This window comes from Thamnophis elegans, chromosome 1 (assembly GCF_009769535.1).
Source record: "Thamnophis elegans isolate rThaEle1 chromosome 1, rThaEle1.pri, whole genome shotgun sequence".
Classification (NCBI taxonomy): Eukaryota; Metazoa; Chordata; class Lepidosauria; order Squamata; family Colubridae; genus Thamnophis; species Thamnophis elegans.
The window spans coordinates 70,012,629-70,033,073 of NC_045541.1; the positions used below are offsets into that span (position 1 = coordinate 70,012,629).

At 40.9% G+C, this 20,445-nt stretch overlaps 2 protein-coding genes and 1 pseudogene across 2 annotated transcripts; all 3 read left to right on the plus strand.

Moving 5' to 3' along the window:
• The first annotated feature begins 6,278 nt into the window (after positions 1 to 6,278).
• LOC116505289 (olfactory receptor 9G4-like) lies at positions 6,279 to 7,223 on the plus strand. The gene has a single exon (XM_032212453.1). It carries the CDS (start codon positions 6,279 to 6,281, stop codon positions 7,221 to 7,223), a length of 945 nt encoding a protein of 314 aa, XP_032068344.1.
• Positions 7,224 to 17,171: 9,948 nt separating this feature from the next.
• Positions 17,172 to 18,113, plus strand: LOC116503380 (olfactory receptor 9G4-like). The gene has a single exon (XM_032209763.1). The coding sequence runs from the start codon at positions 17,172 to 17,174 to the stop codon at positions 18,111 to 18,113; it is 942 nt and encodes a 313-aa protein (XP_032065654.1).
• Positions 18,114 to 19,454: 1,341 nt separating this feature from the next.
• LOC116507455 lies at positions 19,455 to 20,123 on the plus strand (annotated as a pseudogene).
• Positions 20,124 to 20,445: the final 322 nt, after the last annotated feature.

The following is a 20,445-nucleotide window of genomic DNA, read 5'->3' on the forward strand; positions in this document are numbered from 1 at the left end:
TCTCTCTCTCAAATGGCAAATCCGAGCAGCCGCTGCTGGGAGCCTGTCCCATGCCTTCTCCTAACCCCTGCACCCATTCTCTTAGCTACTTTCTGCCTTGTGATTGCTGTCTCTAGGCTGGCTCTCTTCTCCTATTATCGTGGAAGGCGTCTCATTGAGGGGGGGAGAAAGGAGGCCTTTTTCCATTTCAAGGAGCTGCCGCTTCTTCCGCCACCTCCTCCCACCTCCGCCCCACCTCTTAGAAGTCCAGCCAGCTGCCCGCCAAGCTCTCCGCGGAGACTCACCCAGAGTTTTCACCGCGATTTGCCTGGTGAGGGGAGGCGGGAGGTTGATGCAGACCAAATCCACATCCTGGTGCAGCAGGACCTCGTCTATCCGGCTGGTGTAGAAGGGGACGCTCATCTCCTTGGCCAGTTCTTCCGCCTCTTCCTGAGTGCGGCCCTCCTCTCTTAGCTACTTTCTGCCTTGTGATTGCTGTCTCTAGGCTGGCTCTCCTCTCCTATTATCGTGGAAGGTGTCTCATTTGTGGGGGGGCAGGCCTTTCTCTATTCAACAGATCCAATATACAGAGTTTTATTTTTTGGCCCTAAAAATATTGCCACTGAGGATGACAGAAATTTCTTCATCATTGCTATTGGCCTCAAGTAGCAAATAATTAAACATGGTTTTTCGTGTACTTAGTTAGCCATCTGCTTTTTAACGTTACATGGTATCAGTTTCAAGAATGCATGCATTCCTGAAAACTTCTAACAAACTTGTTGAAAGGCCTATGAAATATTTTCTAGTTTAATATAGAATAAGTATTCTTAATAAAAGAAAAAGTCATTTTTATTTAATCAATTGCATTCCTTTTTATAATGACATTAATTAACTAAACTGGAAATAAATCTATGTTTTGCTAGAGTTTTAAAATTAAAAAACCTTACATTTTGTTGCTATTATTTTAATCAGAGTTTTGCCAAGTGAAATTATATAATGGTTCCTCATGTCTCTGTAATTTTCTAAATCTCATCCAGAAGTACCACAGAATCTGGCATTTTCAGCAGAATGATGCTGATGCTAATAAAACATCCTGATTTTTGGTGAAAGGATGGAAAGAGGAAAGAAGAAGGAAGAGAGAACTAAAGAGCAGAAAGACAGAAGGTAGATAGGCAAGAGGAAGAAAGGAAGGAGAAAGAATGGAAAGGGAGGAAGGCTAGAAGGAAGAAAGAGGGAGGGAGGGAAGGAAGGAAGGAAGGAAGGAAGGAAGGAAGGAAGGAAGGAAGGAAGGAAGGAAGGAAGGTGAAAGGAGGAAGGAAGGAAGGGGTACTTCCACTTGTAGGCCTGGGACTGAATGCAGGAGGAGTCTCTCCATAGGATCAGCTGCTCCTCTGATCATGGTCTATGAAAATGTTACTGTCTGCCTGATGCAAATTTAGACAGATGGTGCTTTGGGCTGCCCCTCAAATCCCCCCTTTACTCCTCCCCCTGTAGAATTCAGCCCCCTGAGTTTTGCCTTTGAGGGGCATGTGTGGTTATGGCGGATGGCAGAGTCAGCTGGAGGTTGAGAGGGGATTGGGGGCTTTTGTCCGCCTGTGGAGTTCTCCCCATGGACAGGATGGGATGTTGGCATGAAAGGGATCCGGGCACAATCTCACCTGTTCCAAGTAAAGTTGCCTTTTGCAATTGGCTACCGGTAATCCTCGACTTACGACCAGGATTGATCCCCCAATTTCTGTTGCTAAGGGAGACGTTTGTTAAATGATTTTTGCCTCATTTAGCGACCTTTTATTGCCACGTTAAGTGAATCATGGTGGTTGTTAAGTCAGGAACATGGCTGTTTAGTGACCAAAGTTACAATGGCATTGAAAAAAGTGACTGATGACCATTTTTCACACTTAGCGACCATTTTCACATTTAGTGACTGTTGCAGCATCCTCATGGTCACACGATCAAAATTTTGATGTTTGGCAACAGATTCATATTTATGATGATTTCAGTGTCCTGGGGTCATATAATCACCTTTTGACAAAGTCAAATGGGGAAACCAGATTCACTTATGTTACTAACTTATCAGTTGCAGTTATTCACTTAAGAACTGTGGCAAGAAAGGTGGTATAATGGGCTTAGTGACCAAAGTTACAATGGCATTGAAAAAAGTGAGTGATGACCATTTTTCACACTTAGTGACTATTTTCACACTTAGTGACCGTTGCAGCATTCTTATGGTCATGGGATCAAAATTTTGATGTTTGCCAATAGTTACAATTTATATTTGTAAATTGTAGTTATGTTGAAATAAAAAAATATTACAATACTATTTTTGTGTTGTATGAAAATTTTTGTTGCTCCGTATAAAATTTTTAATCAAGGCCCCCCACCCCCCGGTCAAAGGTATCCCTCTTTACCAATCTGGTCACCTTAGTGTACAAGCATTTGTGTTAACCAGTTAAATTGTGTCAACTTAAATTACATCTTGCTAATGGGAAAATAAGATCTGATTCACTGGTTGCTTCAAAATGTATGTGAAAATTAGTATTTTTCTATTCAACTTGCAAAGCTCTCTTGGTGTGTGCATGAGAGGGGTGGAGTGTTTTCCTGTTCAAGAAAGTTTTTTTTCTGTATTTAAGGAACTGATTTTGAAAAGTCAACAAAAATATTTTAAATAAAGGGTGTAAACCAGTTATGGCTTTAAAAAGTATTCTTTTTTGCATTAGAGGCACCAATTTTTAAAAATCCATAAAAATTAAAACATTTTAGGCTTTTCTTCATTTTACAAGGCGCAAATTGAAGTTATTTCCAAAATATGAAGTCATTATATTCACCTTTGTTACTATTGATTTGAATCCATATAGGTTTAGAATCAGGGTCTTCGTCAAGTTAATCATTCACTCTAGGACTGACTGGAAGCTTTCTTAGTAAGTAATCCTTTTTTATTTATTTTTTTTCTCTTTAGTTTGTTATAGATTCTTCCATTGCTTTTTTTTGTTATTTTCTTTGTTTTTCTCTTTGTATTTTTTGGAAAAAAAATGTTTAACTAAATAATTACAATAATTTTAAAGGGATGATCATTATTAAATCCACATTTCCCCCCCTCTGGAAAAGGCCATGAAACAAGTTATGAATGTAGCTGAATTTCTAAGGCCTCTTAACATGGAAGATGATTGCTTAACCTGGAGATCTCAGGTAGCCTCAGGGAATAGTGATTTTTTTCTCTCTCTCTCTCTCTCACTCACTTTTGTAGAAGAAACTCCCCTTGGAGGAATTAAGAGAAAACTTTTGGCATGATCCTGATGCTCCATCTTCAGTTTATTATCCCCCATAGGAAAGACTCAATCTAAGTACTTCCAAAGGAAACCGAGGGTACTTAATTTGAAGGAATAGTGTATTCACCCTATTTAGGATAAAACACGGCTCCCATATAGGCTGATTTGTTAGCTTGGCTAAACAGAATTAGCAAGAAAATGTACTGATACTCAGCTGATTTCAGGTAAGCTTTGCATCTCCAGGTATAATTTAGGGAGATTCCTTCCAAGATTCTAATTTCCTCAGCTAGGATTTGATTAATTAACTCCAAGTATTCAAAGGTGGATCAATTTTCTGATTTCTAATTTGCCCCAGAAACAGGCCCATCCTGCCTCTGACAAAAATCTTAAAAGGATATTTGAAAGACAAAGTCCAGGTAGAGCCTTGTGAAGGGGCAATGAAAGCTCTTTAAAATATTTAATTATCTAAACTGCTGACTTCTATAATGTTCCAATTTTCTGAAGGAGGATTTCAAGGGTCCAGAAGGTTCAATGAAGAGTTGTATCATATGAGATAATTTGGAGATCAGAATATTGTAGGGATTACAGAATTTTAGGCATGGGGTGGCTCAGGCTAACTAATGAATCTAAATGCATTAAGCAGTGAAACTGTAAAAGACAACACTGTAGGTGTCACAGAATAAAGAAGCACAATAAGTATACAGTCATTACTATAATGCAAATATTAATCATGACTCCTAATATTACTCTGCTTTCTTGAAATCCATTAACTCTTTCTTTCCCTATTTGGTTTCTATTATACATTTGAGGTTCCAGTCTAAGCTTTTCCTCTCTGGAATTTTGAAATAATTCTGCTTTTGAGAAATTGCTCTCCAATGGATTGTGTTGAATGCAAAATAATTCATATGCATCCTAGGATCTTTGGTACCAAGCATTCTCTTATAGGGGTATCCTACATCAACATGTTGGAAGTAATTCGTGCTGGATTCATTACAGGGCCTATGCTTAATGCATAATGTTGCACTTTAAACTATTCCATGTACCCTATTCATTTAAAAAAATCCTTGAAAACTTGAAAGATAAGTGCTGGTTGTCAGCAAAATTCGAATTCATGTCAACAAGAAAAATGAAAATGCAAATCTCAGAATTATTGAACAAGTATCATCCCCAGCATTTAATGGCTTCAGATTTAATGTACCATTATGCAAGTGGTATGAAATAAACAGGTTGATAGTGACAGGAGACAAAGGGCAAAAGAAAACAATCCAGAAGATGGTTGGGATACCTGGATACAATTTAGCTTTCACCACCGCAAAAGAAGTCATTGGTGAGGTCTGCTTTCTCTAGCCAGCTTGCCTTCCCAGATGTGTTGCACCCTCAGGCACTTAGTTCATGCAGTGACTATTCTGGATGAGTATTATGATAACTGCTTCCAGTATATTGGGGAAGAGAGGACGAAGTTAAGAATGCTTGGCTGAACTATTTGAAGTCTGATGACAGAATATTAAGGGTGAAATTATGGAATCCAATACTAATACTGCCAAAGCACCTTAAGGTGAGGAGAGTCATGAGCCCCCCCCCCCCCCCCGCCCCAAAAAAGGCTGAGAATGGGGACTGGGAGCATTTTCACAAACTAATTTGATGTCAGCTTCCAGTTTTGTAAATGCAGGGCCCCAGATGAGCTAATTATGGATATACTATATGGCAGAGACCCTCTTGATGTATAACATGAATGGGACAATATTCATCCTACCAATCTGAGATTTCCATTTGTCCATAACTGGCAGGTAATAGATTGCCTGGATGGTATGTCATTACTATTACCAGTACCCATTACCCAGATGGTGCTCAAATATGAGGTTCACTGACTTTCATTCCATTGCTTTCTCTTGGTCTGTTGCACCTGACAAAATTATAGGAAAAGGAATATAGGGAGGGATCAGAATAAGCCTTGAGATGATTGGGGGGGAGGGAATAACAGATAAATTAAGAAATGAAGAATTTCCAGATAAGTAATTGGTGCTGGTTCATTTAGGAATGTGCAGACTTTCTAAAAGGATATTTTTATCTGTTTAAAAATTTGCACAACAGATGCATCTATTTCCTCGACAATTTATGGGAAATAGTATTCACTTGTTTTTGCAAGATTTAAAATATTTGGACTAGATTTGAATCATTCCAGAATAAAATCTCCTCTAAACCTGTTTTGTGAGATGCTGATATAAAATATTATGCCTCATTTAACCTTTGATTTTTACAGCCTGAAAATCTATGCATTATTATAAAATCAACAGGTGCAGAACTGGGCCTTCAGATTCTCAAATATTTATGCATGATCTCCCCCCTCCCTCACTTGTAGTTCATATTAGCAGCAGAAGCCCCTGCTAAATGTACACTTCCCCCATTACAATACATGGCCTCATCTTGTCTGGAGCTCAGCCTTTAACGGTGTTACACCTCCTCCCCCAAACATGAAGTCCACACCTTCATGTGGATTTCACCTTCTCCATTTTAATCTAATAAAAGGTACTAGGATACTTTTCTTCATTTTAATTTGGGATGCTAGACAAAGGATCCCTTTAATATCTCATTCTTTTCTTTCTTTTTTTCTATGCCCTATAACAAAAAGCGGTGTCCATGTAATTATCTGGGAGAAGCTGCCCTAGGTGATGTCTCTAGCTTCCCAGACTAGTTTTCCTCATTGTCTTCCTCCAAATTCTATTCATCCCCCAACCGTCCAACAGGTTTGACAGCCAATAATATCAGTCAAGTACTTCCATATGCTGAGAGCTATATTTAGAAATAAGTTTGGAATATTATTGACAACAATTATAAACAGCATGCTATAAATGTGTATAGAACATTTTAAAAGTAGAAGCAAAATCAGTTCGGGGCATCATTGACAAAATTGTACCAAAGGTCTTGGGAGTTCAACAAATCTTTCAAGAGATTGGAATGAATTCTCTATTCTTGGGCTGAGAACTGCAGAATTCTCACTTCACTTTCCTTTCTAAACAGGTTATGCTTATAAAAATGACAGAAGTGGAAGGCAATTGGACATTGCTTACTGATTTTGTCTTGGTTGGGTTTACAACAGACCCATTTCTACGAATAATCTTCTTTGTGCTCTTCTTGGTCTCCTACACGCTAACACTGATTGGGAACTTGGGCCTTATGACCCTGATCTACCTAGATTCCTGCTTGCACACACCCATGTACCTCTTTGTGGGCAGTCTTTCTTTCCTGGATATCTGGTACTCTTCAGTCTACACTCCTCGGATCTTGTCTGACTGTGTGTCCATGAACAACCACATGTCCCTTGCTGGTTGCACAGCCCAGTTCTTCTTCTCTGCTGGCTTGGCCTATAGTGAATGCTTCTTGCTGGCCGTCATGGCCTATGACCGCTTTGTGGCCATCTGCAACCCGCTCCTTTATGTCACCGCTATGCCCAAGAAGCTCTGTGTCCAGCTGGTAGTAGGTTCCTATGTAGCTGGTTTTGCCAATGCCATTGCCCACACTGGCAACACCTTTCGGCTACGCTTCTGTGGGGACAATGTCATCAATCACTACTTTTGTGATGCAGTGCCACTTGTGAAGATGGCCTGCGATAACACACAAGTATATGAACTCATTCTGGCTACTCTTATTGGTAGTAATATGTTGGCAACCACAGTTGTGATCTTGAGCTCCTATATTGGTATTGGGGCAGCCATAGTGCGTATCCGCTCGGCTGCAGGGAGACGCAAAGCCTTCTTCACTTGCTCTGCTCATTTGGTTTCAGTCACTCTCTTCTATGGCTCCATTCTAATCATGTATTGCAGACCTCACTCTCAACACACTCCTAATTGGGACAAGGCAAATGCATTGTTTTATACAGTAGTCAATCCTTTGGTCAACCCTTTAATTTATAGCCTACGCAACAAAGATGTAAAGGCAGCCTTCAAAAAAATCTGGGGGAGACTCACAGCCCCCAAATGAATGTCATTTAGGTTCTGTATTTCTCCAGACTAGATTACGGACAATTAAGCCCCAATTTTTACTGTCAGCTTTCCTTCCTTCCTTCCTTCCTTCCTCCCTCCCTCCCTCCCTCCCTCCCTCCCTCCCTCCCTTCCTTCCTTCCTTCCTTCCTTCCTTCCTTCCTTCTTTCATAAAAGATGATGAAGAAAGACAGCAGATCTGAGAGATTGCTGCAAGAATTAACCACCATCTTCGGTCCTCAAAAATTTCCACACTTACTTCTCAGTGTAAGCAACTGTTTCCGATATATACATCTTCCCATTCCTCTTCCTACTATACAACATCCTACAGAGAGGCAGAAACAGAATGAAACAGACACAGCATGATCAGAATAAAATCACTGGACAATGAGAAGCTGGAGAAAAAGTTGGACTTCAAGGTAAGAATTGGCAAACTGAAGCACAGCTCCACTGTGGCAGAATGAAGAGCTGATGAATAGACTGGCTCTTTGTGATTTTCCGCTGGACAAGAAAAAAGTCTTCAGATCACCCACAAATGCTCTACTGTATACAGTTGTTCTTTGCAAGGAGCTAGCACTCTGGAAGGTTTAGAGCTCTGAGAGATAACACTATAGCATCTTGCTAAAATTATGCTTCGCACCTTTAAAAGAACACTAGGTTTGCCTATGCCCTTGTTTAATCACTTTAAGAAATTGCTTGTTAATTGCTTTTCAGTTCTTAGGGACCTATGGATCAACAAGCCTAAAAACATCAGGTGTGTTTCCTTCAATGCTTGAAAGAATTATTAAATATAAATTTAAAGATTTTTTTAAATAACAGCAAAAAGGTGATTAGAAATATGCTTTTGGAAAACTATAAATTAATTATAATTATAAATTAAGGTCAGATGAATTAGAAATAAGATTAAGAGATAAGATTTTGAAATTAAAACAATCCTTGTGAGTTTCTTAAATCCTTTTAACACATGGAGATTTTCAATCTTAAGTGTAAGAAATCTTGTGGGAAAGTGTTGCGGATTAAACCCATGATAAAAGGGGAATTTAATGGTTGAACACTAAAGGCAACTAGAAATAACTAAATATTATAATTAAAGGAGATGAGCTCTACTAATATAGGAGGGAGAAAAGTATATTGACTTTCAAAGAAAACAAGGATGTTTGCTAACAATGCACTCAGACATTTATTTTAAGATTGTATGCTGCAATAAAACGAATTTAAAAGAGAAGAGGATACAAATGAGAATGAGACTGTTTGGGATATGGATTTTAAAATGACAAAATAGAAGAATGAAATGGAGAATGTATTTATAAGTGAAACCAGTTGATGACTTAATCACTAAAAGCAACAGACAAATAATGAATCAGGGGAGTGACGTGGACAATTTATTTATCTTGGACTTATAAAAAAGAAGTGTTATACTCACAAGGGAGTTTCTGAGAGAAAATAAAAAGAAATAAGCTTTGGGGATTCTTTTTAAAAGGAATAAATATCAAGATTTTAAAAACAAAAAGAAATATAAAGTTGGCTTATATGATCCAAGTACATATACATATGCACATGCACATGCACATGCATATGCATACGTATACACATACACATGCACATGCACATGCACATACACATACACATACACATACACATACACATACAATACACATACACATACACATACACATACACATACACATACACATACATAGTGATGTGATTCAACCAGTTCGCACCACTTTCGCTGAACAGTTTGTTAAATTGTTGGCTGACCCTGCCCTGCCCCTCCTCCTTATCTCAACCCGCCCACATTGACCGATTTCTACAGTCCTGCCTGTGGCATAGCTGCTGCTACCCTCTGGTTCCTTCACTTGCCTCAACCACGGCCCCCCACAGCCCAGCTGATCCTTGCCTACTGAGTCTTCCTTAGCTGCCTCTCACACATCCCAGCCTGCTTGCCTGCCTTTGCCTCTGCCTTTGCCTCTGCCTACATGATCTCTGCATGGTGACAGGGCATGTGGCTGACACTGCCTTTCATTGGGGGTCATGGAACGAGATGGAGCTCCTCTTCTCTCTCCCCCTCACCAAGCATGGCAGTGCTTCCTGCCCCTCGCTTTCACTGTAATTTGGGGACAGTTGGGGGAAAGTTTGTTTGGGGGGAGGAAAGGTATTTCAGACTCCCAGGTCTACTGGCTTCTTCCCGGCAGCTCTTGCTCTGCCTTTTGATGTCAGCGGTCAAAGATGAGTTTTTTGTGGGCAGAAAGGTTTGCTGGCAATGGTCAGATACCCTCGCTTCCCCCAAGCATTTATTCACCTACATGATTTCCAGCTCCATCACGTTTCTCGCCATCATGTGCAGAGAAACAAAACTTTGTGGGACTAAAAATAAAATGCAATCAATCAATTTCAACCTCTTGCAAAAGAAAAAAATCTTACAAAGTTGGAATCGATTGAATATTTTTTTAGTCACGAAAACTTATTTTCCTGCACATGATAGCAAAAAACACGACGGAGCTGGAAATCAGGTTGGCAAAGCAATGCTTGAGGGAAGCGACGGCATCTGGCTGATAGTGGGTGGGGCAAGCGGCAGAATCACTGTGAGAAAAAAACAAAGCTGCCCATTATAGCCAGCACCACCCCCCACCAAACAAGCAGCAGTTGCTCCATTGTGCCATGCGTCCTCCTGCCGTGGAGCACGGCCAGTCGTGCATGGCCTCTCCTCAAATGGGCTTAAAATTAGGATACAGCCATGATAGCGAACCTATGGCACGCAGAGCCTTTTCTGTGGGCACGTGTACCATCATCAGCTGGTCTTCTGGTTTCCAGCGCTCTGACATGCATACCGGCCAGCTGGTCTTTGGGTTTCTGGTGCTCCGGCACACACACACACACACACACACACACACACACACACACACACACACGTTCCAGTTTCCACTTGGTGCCGGAAAGGTTCGCCATCACTGGGATAAAGCAACTGTATGCTCTATGCCAGTAACTTGTTCAATCTGTTGTCAAACTGGGCGTTGCACACTGCATTGAAGCAGAAAGAACTGTTTCTCCCTTTTCAATGCATCCTTCTTCCTTCCTTGAGACCTTCAACAGTAAAGCCCCAGGAAGAACCTTGAAAGGCAGCACCTTCATCTCCCAGGGGCCAGACAAGAGACACATGTATCATAAGCACACACTCTTCCATGACAGCTTCATCAGGAGAGGCCTAGTCCTGTTTCTATAATTACTGACTTCTCCCCTCTTTGAAAAGAGCCAAAACTGGGTTTGCAAGGATCCCATTTAACATACAATAACGAACATGGCAGGCGTGACAAGAATATGCCTCAGTGGAAACCAGGCACCTGTTTTTCCTGCCAGACAAAATGGCAGAGGGAAGATGGGAAGGGCAGCCTGAAGGCGGTAAATCACCATCCACAATATATCAATATTGCTCCATAAGAAGCTTCCAAGGAGACACGCAGTGATCATAGTTCAGGAACTCATGATCATTTAAATCACAATATGTCTCCCAATAGAAAACAGAGTTTGATTCACAACTGGAAACTACATGCAGTTGATTCCCAGACATGCCTGGACATATAATTCTGATCCTTACTGACTGTCATGTGACAAACTTATTGGCTGTCATTACTGGCTGTCATGTGACAGACCTCAGCCCATGCCATGAATCATGATCCTGACCAAAGGTGGGTTGCTACTGGTTCAGCCCAGATCAAGCAAACCAGTAGTGGTGTTGGTGGGAGGCTCCACCAGTGGTGGGATTCAGCCAGTTCGCACCTATTTGGGAGAACCAGTTGGTAACTTTCTAAGCAGTTCAGAGAACCGGTTGTTGGAAGAAATCTCCTTTTGTTTTTTTCCACTTTACAGGGCTAGTCCTGTAAGGAAGGCAGGAAGGAAACATTCTAGTGTTGTTTCTAGCCTAATCTTTATTGCCCTGCTTACAGAAACTGCCTCTCCAGTTAACCCTTATTACATTGTAACAGTTAAGGCGAAGCGCCCATTTACCTGAGTGACCTTGAGTTGGCCATGCCTACCCAGTCACATGACCACCAAGCCCCACTTACCCAGATGGTCATTAGGGCAGAGAACCGGTTGTTAAATTATTTGAATCCCACCATTGGGCTACACCCATCCGCCAGACACTTCTGTGCATGCGCAGAAGTGTTGTGTGCATATGTGGGAACGCACCTGAACCGGTAGTAAAAAAAATTAGCAACCCACCTCTGATCCTGACATGTTTAGACATGTGGATAAGAAGTAGTATTGTTTGCTCTTGAGTTGGAGGGGAGATGTGTGAACATTTATGTTACCAGTTAAATTATATGAAATTAAATCATGGATTGCTAGTTAGGAAATAAAATCTGATACAGGGACTGGGTGAATATTCATATTTTTCTGTTCAACTTTGCAAAGTTCAAAATTTCTTTGCGGAGTGTTGCGCAGGCGCTGTGCTCACCGTGCACATGCGTGGAAGTGCCGAAGAGCTCAAATACAGGTAAGGAGTTCAGGTGGGTGGGTGGGCCCTCTTGAGCATCATACTGGAACGGTACCTGGTGCTCCAGGCAGGCACCGGTACTCCCGTACTGGGGTGTACCACCTGCAACCCACCACTGGTGAATATTCATATTTTTCTATTCAACTTTGCAAAGTTGTTTGCATGTTTGTGTGGTTCCACCACAAAATCGCGGAGGACAAAATCGCGCTCGACGAAAGCGCGCATTTGACGTCATCACAGCGCAACGAAAACATCGCACTGTGATCGAAAAATGTAAAAATAAAGCTAAAACCTTACCCTAACCCCCCCAAACCTAACCCTAAACCTAACCCTTAACCTAACCCTAAATCTAACCCTAAACCTAACCGTTAACGTAACGCTAAACCTAACGCTAACCCTTAACCTAACGCTAAACCTAACGCTAACGCTCTAAACCTAACCCTAACCCTTAACCTAACCCTAACCCTAAACCTAACCCTTACCTTTATGTGAATCGGCTTGCTTTAATTTTAATTTTATTTCAATTTTTAATTTTTTTCGTTGCGCTGTGATGACGTCACATGCGCGCTTTCGTCGAGCGCGATTTTGTCCTCCGCGCTTTTGACGGGTCACGGTTTGTGTGTGTGTGTGTTTCCTAGAAATAATTTGCCAAACTATGAGTCTTTAACATTTAGAAACATAAGAAATTGAAAAAGGGGGAGGGGGATTGTATTCAAGGGACTGATTTTAAAAGTTCCATAAAAATAAAATATTTTTAAATAAGAGGTGTAAGACATCAATTTTTTCAAAAAAAAATCCACAATTTTTAATAGATCTTTAGGCTTTATTTTATAATGCGGAAATTGGAGTTTACTTCTCAAATATGATGAAGCCATAATTATTCACTTTAGTTAGTTTTGGTTTGAATCTGTATAGACTTAGAACCATGATTCAAGTCAGATTAATCATTCACTTTAGCTAACAGCTTTCTTATTAATCCCTTCTTTTCTCTTCAGTTTGTTGTTGTTTTTGTTATTTTCTTTTCTTTCTCTTTTTATGTTTTTCTCTAAAACCTATTTAAATAAATAGTTTTTTTATTATAATAATAAAAGGTCTGGCTATTATCAAGTGTGAACAACACTGTTTCTTCCAGAAAGGGCCCTGAGACAAATGATATAAGGTGAAATGATAAATAAATACATAAAATGACTGAACTTTTAATGTGGAAGATGATTATTTACTTGAAGATCTCGGGTAGGGATGATTATTTACTTGAAGATCTCGGGTAGGAAATGGTGGTTTTCCCCCCATTCTTTTCTTAGATGAAATTCCCTTTGGGAAAGTTAAGAGAAAATGTTTGGCATGATACTAATGTTCCAGATCATCAGAGGAAAGACTCAGTCTTCCACAGGGAACTGAGGCTACTTAAGTTGAAGGTATATTGTGCTCACCCTATTTAGGAAAACACAAAGCTCTCATGTATGGTGGTCTGTTAGCTTGTCCAAACAGACTTAGCGGGAAGACGTATTCTGATTCAGGTAAGTTTGGCATCACTAGATTTAAATTAGGGAAATTCCCATCAAGGTTATAATTTCCCCAGCTGGAACTTAACTAATTGTAAAATGTTTGAAGGCAAATTACTTTTTGACTTCCAATTCATCCCAGAGGCAGGTCCATGCATCATGCATGGTAACACTTCAGTTTCTTCGCACTTTCTCTAACAGCTGGTAGGAGTCAAACCTGCCTCTGACACATGCCTTGAAAACAAAGGATTTGAAAAACAAAGTCCAGGTAGAGGTCTGAGAAAGGACAGAGAAAGCTTTTCACAGCACATCTTTAGAACGTTTAATTACCTAAACTACCTCCAAGAGAAGAATTGAATCTACTGTACGTTGGTAGAAACTTAGTTTTATGAAATTTTGTAGACAAAGAGCAGTGCAGAATAGTGAAATCAAGTTATCAGTGCTCTGGAAAGCTAGGCAGTTGTACAGCTGAGAAAAAGATTTATCTCTATCTATTTATCTACCTATCTACCTATCTACTTACCTACCTATCTACCTATCTATCTACCTACCTACTTATCTACCTACCTATCTACCTATCTAACTACCTACCTACCTACCTACCTATCTACGTATCATCTAGCCAGCCAGCCATCTATCTACTTACCTATCTCTATCAAACTTCTTACCCATCCATCTTCCTCACAGAAAGCCTTTAGAAAAGATAGAAGAAATGTTTGAGTGGTCCAATTTTCTGAAGGAGGATTTTAAAGGTCTAGAAAATTGGAGAGTATTTCAATACTTCTTTGTATTTTAAATCTTTTAGTATTTTTAAAACTGTTTTTATGTAAGCCACCGGAGTCCTTTGGGATTGGGCGGCATACAAATTCATTAAATCTTGAATCTTGAATAAAGAGTTGCATCATATGAGATAATTTAGAGATCAAAACATTTTCGGGATTACAGAGCTTTAGGCATGAGGTGACAGGCTAACTAGGGAATCTGAATTCATTAAGCAAGGAAGCTGTAAAAGACTGAACACTGTAGGTTTCACAGAATAAAGCAGTGTACAGGTAGTCTTCAACTTACAAAAGTTCACTTAGTGATCATTTGTGACAATGGCACTGAAAAAAGTGATTTATAACTGTTTTTCACACTTATGACCATTGCAGCATCCCTATTGTCATGTGATTTACATTCAGATGCTTGGCAACTGACTCACATTTATGACAGTTGCAATATCCTGGGGTTACACAAACACCATTTGCAAACTTCTGACAAGCAAAGTCAATCGGGAAACCAGATTCATTTAACAACTCTGTTACTAACTTAACAACTGCAGTAATTCACTTAAGAAATGTGACTAGAAAATTTGTAAAATGGGGTGAAACTTAGTTAACACATTTCTCACTTAGCAACATAAATTTTGGGCTCAATTGTGGTTGTACGCTGAGGATTATCTGTATTTCAATAGCACAACAGAGAAACAGTCATTACTACAGTGCAAATGTTAATAATGACTCCTAATATTACTCTGCTTTCTTGAAATCCATGAAATCTTTATTTCCCTATTTGGACTTTCTGCTATATGTTTTAGTTTTACAGCTCCAGCCAGCCTAAGCTTTCTCTCTCTTCTATTTTGAAATAATTCTGCTTTGAGGGAATTGTCCTCCAGCCAATTTCGTTGAGTATAAAACAATTCATATGTGACCTAGTATCTTTGGTATAGAGAAGGAACCAAAGTATGGGGAATTATTTCCAGATTGAAAAGACATTAATAACAGTTAAATTTTAAAAAAAAAGAATTCCCAGTTAGCATGATGAGCCATACAAGTTACCATAATTTAGCAAGAGGCAGATTTTCTAAAAAGATATTCTGTTTAAAATTTTACACTATGGATGCAGCAATTCCTTGACAGTTATGAAGTAATGTTTCCTCTGATGGCCAGTTGACTGAGTGCATAGTATTGAATTATTTTTGCAACATTTAAAATATTTTGTCTAGATTTGAATTATTCTAGGCCCCTCTAAACCTGCTTTGTGAGGTATTGATATGAAAAATTATACCTCATTTTCCCTTCTTTGATCTATCATTGTAAAATCCACATGTTCAAAATTTCATGTGCAAAACTTCAGATTTTCAGGTATTTATGTATGACCTTTTTTCACTTGCAATTCATGTTAACAGCATGTAAGTCTACTACATGTACTCTTCCCCCATTACAATACAGTGGCCTCATCCTGCCTGGAGTCCAAACTTTAAACAGTGTTCTACTTGGTCTCCTAACTATGAAGCCCACCCCTCACCTGATCAGCATTGTAGTAAAAGTATTTCTAGGGTTTGCTGTATCTTTTGCCAAGTGATAAAAATATTTCATCATCTCAGACTAATAGAAATTACCAGGATGCTTTTCTTTGTTTTAATTTGGGATGGTAGATTTTGGATCATTTTAATCTCTTGTTCTTTTCTTTTCTCCTATGTGTGCCCATAGCAAATAGATTGTTAAAAAGATCTGGGTTACATAGATTTAAACATGATTTTATAATTTAAACCATTCTCTTTTTTAAAATGTAGTTTTTTGTAGTTGCAAACATATCTTTATTTTCTGCATACCTGTCATTGTCTTAGTCTTGTTAGGAGCAGGAGTCTAATTCTGGGAAGGCATTTAGATTTACATTCTCTCTCTCTTTCGAGCCTTGGTAAAACCATGGAGTTTATTTTATATGTAGTATATATGAAACCTAATTTATCACCTCACAGACTGTAAAGCCAACTCTTGGTTGGAGAGGAATGCCAAGCAGAAGAAAAATATTGCCTCTCAATTCTAATCTTTGAGCAGAAGGCAATATAGTCCCAAAGATCTGAATGGGCTTCTTCAATTAATCATATAACAATGTAACCATCTCCAAATCAGCTGAAATGTCTTGGGTCAATCAAGGAAACTCCTACATTTTATTCTTTTTTAAATAATCCAGACACAACTTCAATATGGGAAATCATTGGCCAACCTTTTTTATATCCCTTAGGAGAAGAAATCCATGTGGAATATATGCCTCCATTTCCCTGTGTCCTTTTAGAAAAGCCAATGTTTCCTTCAACTCCAGGTTGACTCATCATGTTTATATGAGCAAGTTATCTTGGCAAATATGTAAAAGTGGCTACACATTATCTGTCCTAGGACGTATCTCTAATTTCACAGATTAGTCTTCCTCAAAATTCTGTTGTTGTTAGTTGCGAAGTCATGTCTGACCCATCACGACCCCATGGACAACATTCCTCCAGCCCTTCCCGTCCTCTACTATTCTCTGGAGTCCATTTAAGCTCATGCCTACTGCTTCAGTTACTCCATCCAGCCACCTCATTCTCTGTCATCCCCTTCTTCTTTTGCCCTCAGTAGTTCCCAGCATTAGGCTCTTCTCCAGTGAGTCCTGACTTTTAATTAGATGGCCAAAATATTTGAGCTTCATCTTCAGGCCTTCTAAAGAGCAGTCAGGGTTGAACTCTTCTAAGACTGATCGATTTGATTGCCTTGCAATACAAGGGATTCGCAGGAGTCTTTTCCAGCACCATAGTTCAAAGGCCTAAATTCTTTGGTGCTCAGCTTTTCTTATGGTCCAACTTTCACAGCCATACATTACAACTGGGAAAACCATAGCCTTGGTTATACACACTTTGTTGGCATGGTTTTGAAATTCTACTTATAACCAAGTCTCCTAAAGGTCAGACAGCCAATAACATCACTCTGATCTACATTCAGAAAGAGTTGGAAAAGTTCACAGAGTGCCTATGATTCTGACCTGCATCCTGTAAATAGTTATAGAACATTTAAAAAGCAGAAACAAAATTGTACCAAAGCTGTTGGGGGTTCAACACATCCTTCAAAGGTTTTGAATGAATTCTCTATTCCTGGACTGACTTCTGCCAAATTCTTAGTTCTCTCTCCTCTGTAAACAGGTTGTGCGTCTGAAAACAATGGAAGTGAAAAGCAACCAAACAGCCATTACTGGTTTTGTCTTGGTTGGATTTACAACAGACCCATTTCTACGAATAACCTTCTTTGTGCTTTTCTTGGTCTCCTATACCCTAACACTGATTGGGAATCTGGGTCTCATGGCCCTGATCTACCTGGACTTCCACTTGCACACACCCATGTACTTCTTTGTGGGCAGCCTTTCCTTCCTGGATATTTGGTATTCGACAGTCTACACTCCTCGGATCTTGTCTGATTGTGTGTCCAAGAACAACCGCATGTCCCTAGCAGGTTGTGCAGCCCAGTTCTTCTTCTCTGCTGGATTGACCTTCAGTGAATGCTTTTTACTGGCCGTCATGGCCTATGACCGCTTTGTGGCCATCTGCAACCCACTCCTTTATGCCACTGCCATGCCTAAGAAGCTCTGTATCCAGCTGGTGGTAGGTTCCTACATAGCTGGTTTTGCCAATGCCATTGCCCACACTAGTAACACCTTTCGACTACGTTTTTGTGGGGAAAATGTCATCAACCACTACTTTTGTGATGTGGTGCCACTTGTGAAGATGGCCTGTGATGACACACAAGTATATGAATTCATTTTAACTACTCTTATTGGTAGTAATATGTTAGCAACCACAATTGTGATCCTGAGCTCCTATATTGGTATTGGTGTAGCCATAGTGCGTATCCGCTCGGCTGCAGGGAGACGCAAAGCCTTCTTCACTTGCTCTGCTCATTTGGTTTCAGTCACTCTCTTCTATGGCTCCATTCTAATCATGTATTGCAGACCTCACTCTCAACATACTCCAAATTGGGACAAGGCAAATGCATTGTTTTATACAGTAGTCAATCCTCTGGTCAACCCTTTAATTTATAGCCTACGCAACAAAGATGTAAAGGCAGCCTTCAAAAAAATCTGGGGGAGACTCACAGCACCCAAATGAATGTCATTTAGGTTCTGTATTTCTCCAGACTAGATTACTGACAATTAAGCCCCAATTTATACTGTCAGCTTTCCACTCCTCAGATCTTGTCTGATTGTGTGTCCAAGAACAACCACATGGGTGGGAGGCACTGTTTTGCAGTGGTTCTCCTCTTACCTCTTGGACAGGTCACAGTTGGTGTTAGTTGGAGGGCAGAGATCGACCCCTAGGCCCCTAACATATGGGGTGCCGCAGGGTTCGGTCTTATCCCCCCTACTATTCAACATCTACATGAAACCGCTGGGCGAGATCATTCAGCGGCACGGGATAAGATACCTTCAATATGCGGACGATACCCAGTTGTATCTGTCTGCCCCGTGCCAACTCAATGAAGCGGTGGATGTGATGGACCACGACCTTGAAGCTGTTAGGGACTGGATGAGGGCTAACAAGCTTGTGCTCAACCTGGATAAGACCGAGTGGCTGTTGTGTTTCCCTCCCACTAATTTGGCAAGTGTTCCATCTCTCAGGCTAGGGGGTCAAACACTACACCCCTCAGTCAGGGTTCGCAACTTGGGAGTCCTCCTGGACCCACAGCTGACCTTTGACCATCATTTGTCAGCTGTGACCAGGGGGGCATTTGCCCAGGTTCGCCTGGTGCACCAGTTGCGACCCTACCTGAACCGGGAGGCCCTCACAACAGTCACTCGTGCCCTTGTGACCTCTAGGCTGGAGTACTGCAACGTGCTCTACATGGGGCTGCCCTTGAAGAGCATCCGGCGACTTCAGCTAGTCCAGAATGCGGCCGCGCGAGCGATTGTGGGTGCACCTCGGTTCACCCACATAACACCTATCCTCCGCGAGCTGCGCTGGCTACCTGTTGATCTCTGGGTGCGCTTCAAGGTGCTACTTGCCACCCATAAAGCCCTTCATGGTAGTGGATCTGGATACTTGAGAGACCGCCTCCTGCCAATTACCTCCTCGCGACCAATTAGATCACACAGATTAGGCCTCCTCCGAATTCCATCTGCCAGTCAGTGTCGACTGGCAACTACGCGGAGGAGAGCCTTCTCGGTAGTAGCTCCAACCCTTTGGAACGATCTCCCCGTGGAGATTCGTACCCTCACCACCCTCCAGACCTTCCGCACAGCCCTTAAAATCTGGCTATCCCGTCAGGCCTGGGGCTAAAGATTTAATCCACCCCCACCCGAATGGTATGAATGTTGTGTTCTTTTTAATTATGTATTGTTCTTATGTGTCATTGTTTGTATCCCCTTCCCCATGAGTTGTAAGCCGCCCTGAGTCCCCCCAGGGAAAAGGGCGGCCTATAAATAAACTTTCAAATTCAAATTCAAATTTCAAATGTCCCTAGCAGGTTGTGCAGCCCAGTTCTTCTCTGCTGGATTAACCTTTGGTGAATGCTTTTTACTGGCCGTCATGGCCTATGACCGCTTTGTGGCCATCTGCAACCCACTCCTTTATGCCATTGCCATGCCTAAGAAGCTCTGTATCCAGCTGGTGGTAGGTTCCTACGTAGCTGGTTTTGCCAATGCCATTGAACACACTAGTAACACCTTTTGACTACGTTTTTTTGGGGGAGGGGAAATGTCATCAACCACTACTTTTGTGATCTGGTGCCACTTGTGAAGATGGCCTGTGATGACACACAAGTATATGAATTCATTCTGACTACTCTTATTGGTAGTAATATGTTAGTAACCACAGTTGTGATCCTGAGCTCCTATTATTGGTATTGGGGCAGCCATAGTGCGTATCCGCTCGGCTGCAGGGAGACACAAAGCCTTATTCACTTGCTCTGCTCACTTGGTTTCAGTCACTCTCTTCTATGGCTCCATTCTAATCATGTATTGCAGACCTCACTCTCAACACACTCCAAATTGGGACAAGGCAAATGCATTGTTCTATACGGTAATCAACCCTCTGGTCAACCCTTTCATTTACAGCTTACACAACAAAGATGTGAAGGCAGCCTTCAAGAAAGTCTGGAGGAGATTTCTAGCACACAAATGAATGTTACCAATACTGTATTTCTCTAGACTGGATTACAGAAAATGTAAGCCCTTCATTCCTTCTCCTCAGACGTGCAAGCCATCTTTTACGTTTGGGCCTTCAGGCCTGCAACATTTTCTACTGTGGGAAAATGGGAGGGGAGATTATGTAGAGTGTGGGTGATATATAGTCAAAATAACATTTTTCCAGATGTGCCAATATGGCATCTCTAATAAAATGGAACTTTGAGGAAATCCAAGCCTCAGAGTCTTCATTGGAGGTATTACTTGGAACCCTGACACCTTCCTCCCTCCCTCCCTCCCTCCCTCACCCACTCACCTTC